Raw genomic sequence first — 11,038 nt, 5'->3', positions numbered from 1 at the left:
AAACTTGGTAGGTGTATTGTTCTCATCAAGCAGGACACCTTTCTAATTTACAGTCATAACCTCAGACCCACAGGAAGTCAGATATTTTGGTTTGAATGTGGATTTTCTGGAGAATTTTCTCTCTCTCTCTGTGTGTCTGTGTGTGTGGGGGGGGAGGGATTTGTCTATTCCATTTAATCTTTGTTTTTCAAGGTTTCAGGGGCTTTTGGGGCCCTTAACGTGCTCAAAAACTCTTGAAACTTTCCACACAGGTCAGAACCCACGGTCATCAGAGCCGGGCTGAAGCTGGTACCCGGGCGTGGCAGGGGGGCTCAACAGCGCCCCCTTGGACACGGTCTGAAAACTTGGTCCATATATCAAACACGCTTGCATGAATTAATATGAAACTCGGTCAAAGAGTATAGAAGCCCAAGAGGCGAAACTCTGTTGTGTTATGGGTAACAGTCTGTAGATGGCGCTGCGGAGGCGCGTCCGCCATTATGGACTGAAAGCTGCTGAAATCGTTAGCGCCAGTCAAAGGCAAAATCCATTTTAGTAGGTGTTTATAGTTCATGTGTGCACTTGCTAGATTGCACATCTTTTTTGTACCTTTCCGCCTGTAATAGGACATTCACAGATTGTTTTTGTTCTTGCCATTGAAACGTTCACTGTGTGCACTTTCACTGAAGATGTTGAAAAAACAAGTTGTTCATATTTTTGTGATATTCTATGTAAAATATTAACTGTCTTTAGAAATGTTCATTTATAATTTTATTTATTTTTCCAAATCATATATATGGTGATGTTCACTAATTTCAAAATCAACATTTGAATAAATATCTTATTACTTATATCTAATTACTGTGTGTCTGCCTATAGCCTATATTATTTCTTGAATTTCTGTTATTCATATAACAAGGAAAATGCATAATAGAACATAAATATTGATAGATTAAAGTTTTGCAATAATTTTATAATTGTATCTTTGCAAACCGTAAGTGGTAGGCTAATGAAGCCGATTCGGTGGGGGACATACTCTTACTAAAAAGTACTATAGGAATCTTATAGTATTTTGGGACAAAATATTGTAGTAATCTTATAGGAATACTATAGTAATTTGGGACATACTACAGAAGTATGATAAGACTACTATATAAATACTATAGCAGCTTTAAAATATTATAGAGGTATTACAGAACATCACAGAAGTATGTTATGTTCTGTTATGTTCTGTAATACCTCTATAATATCCTAGAGCCGCTATAGTATTTCTATAGTAGTCTTATAGTACTTCTACTATTTTCCTAAGGGTAATTAGGCCATGCATAACCAACACATAGACGTATATTTTCTGTCATTTAACGTCATTTAACGTCGGTCATCCTCATTAATGTATTTTAAATTGTTTTCATATTTAGATATGACGGCCAGAAAAAATTAAGTTATGTTAAGTTTTTGTTTTGTTAAGTTTTTTAGTGCCATTGACTCCCATTATTTTTCGGCGTTTTCCTTCAGTTTTCAGTCCATAATGGCGGCCGCGCCGTCACGTCATGGGGGCAACTGTTGCTATGGAGCGTTCTATTGCGTTTCGCCTCTTGGGCTTCTATACTCTTTGACTCGGTACACATATAGATCTCATCGGGCCGAACAACTTCCGCACTCTAAGTTATTAGCTCCGCCCAACAGGAAGTCGGCTATTATGGGTTGTTTGAAAAACGCATGCTGTGGAATTTAATGTACTCATCCTAGAGAATTCATCCAATCGCCTCCAAACTCGGTCAGCATGAAGTCAAGACATTGAGGATGATAAATTCCGGACGGATTTTTGATATCTCGAACGGTTTGGCTGTGGCGAGGAAACAATGGCGAGAAAAGAGAAACACGAAGTAATATAACTTCTGCATACGTTAACTGATCTTGATGAAACTTCAGCAGTGTGTTCGTGGTAAGAGGCCGATCAGATGGATGTAACTATTGTGATTCAAAGTTATAGCGCCACCAACTGGCATATATATATATATATATATATATATATATATATATATATATATATAAATATAGCTGCGAGCAGCGATGGAGGGCCCAAGCCGGTGACACCGCCACCCCGGTGGCTTTAATGTAACTAAAGGCACCAGGGTGGCGGTGCCACCGGCTTGGGCCCGCAATCGCTGCTCGCAGCTATATTTAATTTAATGTTTTTTTCCCTAATGTCATTTTTAGTCGAAAATTATAGGACTTTAGTCGACCAAGATTTTCTTTGGTTGATTACAGCCCTAGTGTTAATGTAGTTCTTATACAATGTATAAACAAACAACTGTATGAATTAATTTATGAAAAAAATTATAATAATAAATGGGACTAATTACCTTGTACAGAAACAATTCTTATGAATCTGCTTTGATCTACAAATGCAGCCTTATTCACATAAACTTTAGCCTCAGTCCTAATCCTACGAGTTCACAGGCAAGGCTCATGTAGGCATATATAATCAAAATAAAAGTAAATTGTTGTGGAATGGTGAAGTGCTTGTGAACTGGGGAGCTGACATTTTATTTTGTGGGTAATTTAATAAATGTAAAGAAACTTGTTCAACAGTGTGAGGGCTAAGTCTATTTCTTTTTTATTTACTACTACCGAAGACAATCGAAACCTGCTCAGGAGGTTCACGCTATTTTTGAATCTGAATACGAAGCAGTCACGTGACTTTGTGTGGAAACGAAGCTTCGGACGTCACAGATCACGTGGTTATGGCAATAATATACTAATAAATACTTTTGCACAGAATTGTATGATCATATCACTGTATTTTCTTCTCTTCACTGTAATCTGGTGTTTAATGTGTTTTTGTTCAATTCTAGGAGGAGCTCAATACAGCACTGAAGTCCTTACGACAGAAACTTCAACACAATGAAGAGAAGAAAGGAGAGTTTGAGAAAACAGCTCAACACATCAATGTGAGGAAACAGAATCAAGAGTCATTTTCATTACAGCTGAATCACTTTATACCGTTATAAATTGATATATGTAATATAATGGATTCCAGTTGATTATTTCTGTAAATGAAGAGCAGCTTCTGCTTCTGGATCCGTTATATGTCGGGTATCCGAGATTTGTGTTGATTGAGATGATTGAAGTGAATGTGATTTGATTTCAGTCTCAAGCTGAGCACACAGAGCGTCAGATTAAAGAAGAGTTTGAGAAGCTTCATCAGTTTCTCAGAGATGAAGAAGAAGCTACAATCACTGCACTGAGAGAGGAAGAGGAGCAGAAGAAGCAGAGGATGAAGGAGAAGCTGGAGGAGATGAACACACACATCTCAGCTCTTTCACACACAATCAGAGACATGCAGGAGATGATGAAAGACAATGACGTCTCGTTTCTAAAGGTGACAAATCAATCTGGCTTCATTCTCTGTGCACAAAAAAACTTGTATAGAGAGACTCATTGACAATGAGAGTGTTTGATAAGATATTAAAATGTTTTCAAACTCTATATTTTCCAGAACTTTAAGGCCTCAATGGAAAGGTGAGTGAGCTGCTCGTATCTCTTCTCTCAGTGGATCTGAACTCAAATTCACTGCAGTTCTGACTCCTGAATGTTCCTCAGAGTCCAGATCTCACAGCCGGATCCACGGATGAGTTCTGGAGCTTTGATTCATGTGTCGCGTTATCTGGGTAACCTGCCGTTCAGAGTCTGGAAGAAGATGCTGGAAACTGTCCAACACAGTGAGTCTCAGCAGATTTGACACCAGTGCAGAAGATAGTTCACATATAAACACACACAACATCAACATTTGATAGACATATATTTAATAATCACTTGAATTACTAAGTGAATCTGAACTGTATTTCAGAAAATCATCAGATCATACAGCGAACTCATAATGAAAAGTGTATTCCTCATGGTTTATGTTTATGTATTAGGATACAATAGTGTTTATTGAATACTGATATTAAACCTGAAGCCTCAATCCATTCTGACAGTAACTGAGAGACCATTGTTATGTTAGTATGATTTATGATCTCTTTCAACAAAGTCTTTACGTGTTTTAAATTTACATTTACATTTCTAATACATCATATTTCATCCTGTAATCTGATGTTATTCTCTTTGCAGCTCCGTTGACTCTGGATCCAAACACAGCAGATCCTCGTCTCACACTCTCTGCTGATCTGACCAGTGTGTCGTACAGTGATGGAGATAAAACACTTCCTGATAATCCAGAGAGGTTTGACAGGTGTGCATGTGTCCTGGGATCTGAGGGCTTTAACTCAGGAACACACTGCTGGGATGTGGAGGTTGGAGACAATACATGCTGGATTCTTGGAATAACAACAGCATCAAACCAAAGGAAGGGAGAGGATTTCTTTGAGTCTAATGTCTGGTTTGTAGGGTACATGGACAGCGAATACGGCTCACATTCCCCAGAGCAACCCTTCACTGTCTTCACTGTTAAACAGAAGCTTCAGCGTGTGAGAGTTCAGCTGGAATATGACAGAGGAACAGTGTCATTCTCTGATCCTGTAACTAAAGACTGTCTGCGCAGATTCAGGACATCCTTCACTGAGACTGTCTTTCCATTCTTATATAATGCCTGCACAACTTCTCCTCTGAGGATCTTACCAGTTAAACTGTTTATTACAGCAGAAAATCACAGTTAAATCTGATTCTGCTTCTAGATTAATACAGTTTTGCAAATTATGTTTCAATAATAACTCTGTAATCAAAGGGTCTCATTGATCAATCACACTTCAATGTAAAGTTTAGAACCAAATTAACCCTCGTGTTTCCTTAAGGACATGTTTGTCTCTTTCAGTTTAAAAAAATAAATAAAAATCCTGTGTTAATGCCAGTGTGTATTTTATTAGAATTTTCTTATTTCCTTTCCACATTGTACACAAAATATTTACACTCAGGACCTTAAGGACAAAACTTTCCCCATTGAAACCCATTAAAACTGCCAATTTATTTTTATCCCAGGGCCACTTAACTATAAAATGATGCAGTCTTTGTTAACAGACTTTTGTTCTGTTGGCCTTTTCTTTTAAATATATTATTATTATTATTATTATTATTATTATATAATTTTTTTTTTTTTTTTTTACAAGATGGTTTCTCAGGTTTGTCTTGGTCACGTTTCATGTCTGTCATGTGATCCCCTGTTCGAAGTCATGTGATCCTGCCATGTGTTCCCTTGTCTGATGTGTCATGATGTTATTGGTTCATTGTTCACAGGTGTCCCTTGTTGGGTCATTAGTCTTGTGTATTTAAGCCCTCATGTTTGCCCTGTGACTTTGTTTAGTATTGTTTTGGGTAACTGCTGTTTGTTCTTGTTTCGAGTTTTCATGCCTTTGTTTTATGTTTGATCACGTTGGTATTAAAGTTGCACTTGGGTTCTCTACATCTTGCCTCCTTACGTTACACCTATAAAGCGAATACTCACTTGCTTCCTGTTTTCTGCTTCTGCATATTAGAGTCAGTTGGATATATTATTGTGAAATAATTGTGTTTGTGTTGCTGTGAGGTTTGTTTATATGTACTAAAATTTTTATCTGTGCATGTAATAGTTGATAAAGAAAAAATATTGTATTGTAAATCTCAAATCCCAAAGTAATTATTAATATTATAAATTCAATACTTAAGTAACCATTAAACAAGTCATACAATAATGAAAGTATGTTTAAATTCATGTTTACAATATGTAAGTAAGGGATAATGTAGAGCGAGGCGGTTGTTATAGTGAATACAACCCCGACAGGCTGATCGGGACCCCGACGCGAAGCAGAGCTTGAATCAGTCTGAAGGGGTTGTATTCGCTTTAACAACCGCCTCGCTCTACATTATCCCGCTTATTACATGGCTACCTACCAAATAAATCAATAATTTGACACAAAATATTGATTTAAAAACGATTGTATTGCTTCCGCTAAAGAAAATAGTCCGTTCCGTCTCTACGGTTAGAATCCTGCGTCCATAGCAACGCTCTGTTTTTCATGGCAACGGTGTGTTATACTTAGCAGCGTCTGTTATCAAGAAATACCTCACTGCCTAATATTTTTTACAAAGAACAGAGTCGCTCAAGACTGCTTTTCTGCTGGCACTCGCCTCAGTCAAGCGGGTAGGTGACCTACAAGCGCTATCCATAAGTGCTTCCTGCCTAGAATTCGGGCCAAACAACTCCAAGGTCGTTCTTAAACCGAGGCACGGTTATGTCCCTAAAGTGCTCTCCACTCCATTCAGAGCGCAGGTCATTTCCCTAGCTGCTCTCTCACAATGAGAGTGACACGCATTTACTCTGCCCTGTAAGGGCTCTCAGAATTTATCTGGAGCGCTCTGCCCCGTTTAGGCAGTCAGAGCAGCTCTTTATATGCTTTGGCGGTCGCACTAAAGGTTTGGCTGCTACAAAGCAAAGACTGTCGCGCTGGATAGTAGATGCTATCGCGTTAGCTTACAAATCCAAGGGCCTTCCTTGCCCCTTGGGCATCAGAGCTCACTCCACAAGAGGCATGGCCTCTTCGTGGGCCTGGTCCAGTGGAATACCCATTGAGGACATTTGTGCGACGACTGGCTGGGCCTCGCCGTCCACATTTGTAAAGTTTTATAACTTGGAGGTACCCGCCTTACAGGCCAAGGTTCTCTCAGTATAAAAAGTGTTAAGCACCCCCACGATATCTTAGGGTTCATACACACCTGGCGCCGCTTTAGCTGGCCACTATGTATCCCTTGTACCATGAACTAAGGTTCCTAGTTATCCAATATTGAAGCCCGTTCTTCACCCGCTTATATTAGGATTATGCTTCTCTGTGATTCATACATATGCTTGGTCACGGTAAAGCGAAGTCAGCACGCACAGCGTTTTGCAAGTGGTTCCCATAGCGTAAGCTAGCCTTACGCAATACGAGAGACCTCTCGAAAGGGAACTACTTGGTTACTAACGTAACCTCAGTTCCCTGAGAAGAGGGAATGAGTATTGCGTAGCCTGCCGTGCTACTGTGCTTGGATCAGAGGTCGCTTCAGTTGTTTAAACCTGAAGTACCTAGGCAAGTCTCGCCAATATATAGCCTCTGACCACGTCCATACTGGCAGGCTATGACGCGCAAAGCGATCTGATTGGTTCTCGCGTCAGAGCCGCCTCGCCACAGGTTCGTGCAGTTGCCGCAGCACAGCCAATGACCTCTCTCGTGTTCAGTTGTGCTCACAGTGCAGCTGCAATGCGTTTTAAAAGTGTAACTTCAGTATTCTCGAGAAAAGGAGGTTTTCCCATAGCGTAAGCTAGCCTTACGCAATACTCGTTCCCTCATCTCAGGGAACTGAGGTTACGTTAGTAACCAAGTAAATTTGCGCATAACAGCAAACAATCTCACAGCAATTAAAAAAATACAAAAATAACGCAGTCAGCACCGGCGCACAGTCCTCTGTCAGATGAGATGTTTTAAGGCTCTATGCAGGGGCGTTTCTAGGTTTTAAAAACATCAGGCACCAGCCCACGAAGTTGGTTTCAGCAACTTTTTTATTTCTTGAGTTAATCAATGTTTTTGGCACTAATCAAAGAAGAAAACCAACTTTTTCTAACTTCTAACTTTTAAAAAGAAAAAAGTTGCTGAATCCAATCTTTAATGCTAATATATAAATTGCTCATTTGCCTCTGGACACAAAAATATTGCACTGGTGTTTGAATGAAATGTAACATCTATGCAAAATAATCCTTGAAAGATTTCTCATTTAAGGCCATTCCTGTTTGGAATATGTGATTTTGTATTGTCACCAATAAGTAGGAACATTCTGCATTTCCATTTTGTACTGTGGATCATTCATTACAACATTTATCCTCATTCTCATGGTTACGAATCTGTCATCTGCTTGACAAATAATTTATGCTACTGCCCACTGACATGCTTTTAAAGCTATTTTTTGGCCTTCAAACACCTTAAAATGCATATGGAGGTCCAAGAAATCCAAATTTTAGAACCCCCATAATACCTCACATTTCAATGCGCGTGTTTGTGTGGTAATGTGGGCTGGTGTGGCTACAGTGCCAGGGCTGCTGCCCCCTGCATATAGGCCTACAATATTATTCTCTGTATCGAATCATGTTATCTTATAACCCCAGACCCTGACGTTTCGGGCTCAGCCCCTGATGTTTTTAAAACCTAGAAACGCCCCTGCTTTTGATATGAAACATAGTTTCAGCTTTCAAATTATGTCAATTTTATTACGAAATTTAAACAATAAATACCGTTTTGGCGCTCTTTAATATGACGTGACAGATCACTGTAGCACCTCGGTTCAAGCGGCACGTGAACTGATCTAAAGCTCTTCTTTAGTTAGTAAATAAATTCGAATGAACTACAACTTGCTGAAATGTATCATGTCTCATGCAATCACTCAATCAGTGCTTCAACCACGGAAATAGGTCAATAAAACAACTGGAAAATAATATGTCACGTAATGTAACGTTTACCTCAGAAAAGCCATGACCACAGCATATAGCTAGAAAAATTAACTTGGCCTATTTTTGCTAAATATATGCATTATATTACATATCTTAATTTTATTCATATCATTAAAAATATTAAAATGTTAATTTCAACCTTTAATAATAATATCAACTCCCTGTATGTTTACAGCATTAATGAGAGATTTTTCCTTGAGAAAAATTAACATGTAGCTATATACGGTACCTGATATTTATCCAAATTAATGGATGTAAATATTGTTACATGTTGTTACTAAACTTAATGAAATTCTGTTTGGTCAGCAAATGGTTTGAGAATAACAATAGCCTACACTTGTGATGCAAGTTTGATTTATATTCATAGGCTGCCTGCTGAACATGGGTTTGAGCTCTTATATTAACTCTCAAAGATTTTGCATATTCATATTCATATTCTTCAGATTAATACATTAAAATGTAGAAAATGTCTTGCCCCCAAATCTAGAAGAACTGAGGTCCACCCCTCATAGTCTCACAAAATCCTGTGGATTGTTTTGTCATCACTAGTCTAGTTGTGATAGGTATTACAATCTGATTGGACCAGTCGTTTCGAGTGCTGTGGCTTCTAAAATTTGGTTTGACCAGTAAAAAAAGATGTAATTTCCAATATACACTTAATTGCCTTTTTTATTTGAAGGTGCATCTTTTACAGTCGTTCAAACAACTGTAGAGTGAAGGGTATACGCTTTTACTTTTTACAGTTAAATAATAGCTCTCTCTAGGCCCATTTTGTTGGATCATTTATAATTAGGCAACAAAAAACATGCAAATGAGGCAAATAAAAAATGAGGCAATGTTTAAAAATTTAGTCTCACTTCAATTTAGGGAAAATGGGCAGTTATGCTGTAATAATAAATAGTTATTTTTCCAATACCTTTCACACACAAAAATAAGCTCAAGGAGTGGTTCTAATAAATATAATTTTAAACAGGATGGGACAACAGTTCTGTAAGACGTTTTGGGGCTGTAACTCAGAAGCGAAGACCACCAGGAGATTTGGTTGTATCTTCAGCAGGATTCTTTATTGAGAACACGAGCTGTCGTAGCTGCAGTCGAGTCTTACTAAGGCAGTGTACTGTACATTGTAGTTTATATACATTAAGAGGGCGGCAGTGCTTTAGAAATGGAGACAAAGCACCTGGGTGACGACCTTACACAAAGCATGCAAATGAAGTATACAGGTTTAGGAACCCATCCTAGAGTTTAGAGTGTTACCGATCCTAATCCAATCAGCATAACTGTTCAAAGACTGGGACGGGCTCCAAGATCTATTAAAGACAGAGGGTGAGAGTCTCAGTAATCTGACTCATTTAACTTATAATAGAGAGAACAGGACTGGCAGGAATCTCTTGCTGGAAACTATGATTAACAGCCGATATCATCATCATAACCTTAAATGCTAAATTCATTGTGCACTACCTTAGTTTTTCATGTTATGTTATGTTATGTTATGTTATGTTATGTTATGTAAGGACATAAGATCAGCAGATCTTATACAGATTCTAAAATTTGTAACTCCACAGGGCCTTCATATTCACATAGGGCCCAACAGTAAGTTCCAGGGAGCCCTCATATTCCAAGAGCCTTGTTTAAGAGGCCTTGTGTAGGCTATGGGACACATACAGTGAGGGAAATAAGTATTTGAACACCCTGCTATTTTGCAAGTTCTCCCACTTAGAAATCATGGAGGGGTCTGAAATTGTCATTGTAGGTGCATGTCCACTGTGAGAGACATAATCTAAAAAAAAAAATCCACAAATCACAATATATGATTTTTTAACTATTTATTTGTATGATACAGCTGCAAATAAGTATTTGAACACCTGTCTATCAGCTAGAATTCTGACCCTCAAAGACCTGTTAGTCTGCCTTTAAAATGTCCACCTCCACTCCATTTATTATCCTAAATTAGATGCACCTGTTTGAGGTCGTTAGCTGCATAAAGACACCTGTCCACCCTATACAATCAGTAAGAATCCAACTACTAACATGGCCAAGACCAAAGAGCTGTCCAAAGACACTAGAGACAAAATTGTACACCTCCACAAGGCTGGAAAGGGCTACGAGGAAATTGCCAAGCAGCTTGGTGAAAAAAAGGTCCACTGTTGGAGCAATCATTAGAAAATGGAAGAAGCTAAACATGACTGTCAATCTCCCTCGGACTGGGTCTCCATGCAAGATCTCACCTCGTGGGGTCTCAATGATCCTAAGAAAGGTGAGAAATCAGCCCAGAACTACACGGGAGGAGCTGGTCAATGACCTGAAAAGAGCTGGGACCACCGTTTCCAAGGTTACTGTTGGTAATACACTAAGACGTCATGGTTTGAAATCATGCATGGCACGGAAGGTTCCCCTGCTTAAACCAGCACATGTCAAGGCCCGTCTTAAGTTTGCCAATGACCATTTGGATGATCCAGAGGAGTCATGGGAGAAAGTCATGTGGTCAGATGAGACCAAAATAGAACTTTTTGGTCATAATTCCACTAAACGTGTTTGGAGGAAGAAGAATGATGAGTACCATCCCAAGAACACCATCCCTACTGTGAAGCATGGGGGTGGTAGCAT

General features: G+C 38.8%; 1 protein-coding gene across 1 annotated transcript in view; it reads left to right on the top strand.

Moving 5' to 3' along the window:
- Positions 1-5,380, top strand: part of LOC311094404 (E3 ubiquitin-protein ligase TRIM35-like) — an 18,644-nt gene extending 13,264 nt beyond the window's left edge. The window contains exons 2-6 of the mRNA XM_084132363.1: positions 2,838-2,933; positions 3,134-3,364; positions 3,482-3,504; positions 3,586-3,704; positions 4,096-5,380. Coding sequence (XP_083988489.1) covers positions 2,838-2,933; positions 3,134-3,364; positions 3,482-3,504; positions 3,586-3,704; positions 4,096-4,640 — 1,014 coding nt within the window. The 3' untranslated portion in view covers positions 4,641-5,380. The remainder of the gene's footprint in view (positions 1-2,837; positions 2,934-3,133; positions 3,365-3,481; positions 3,505-3,585; positions 3,705-4,095) is intronic.
- Positions 5,381-11,038: the final 5,658 nt, after the last annotated feature.

The sequence above is a fragment of the Abramis brama genome, assembly GCF_963993115.1.
Source record: "Abramis brama genome assembly, chromosome: 13".
NCBI lineage: Eukaryota > Metazoa > Chordata > Actinopteri > Cypriniformes > Leuciscidae > Abramis > Abramis brama.
This window is presented reverse-complemented; position numbering and strand designations above follow the sequence as displayed.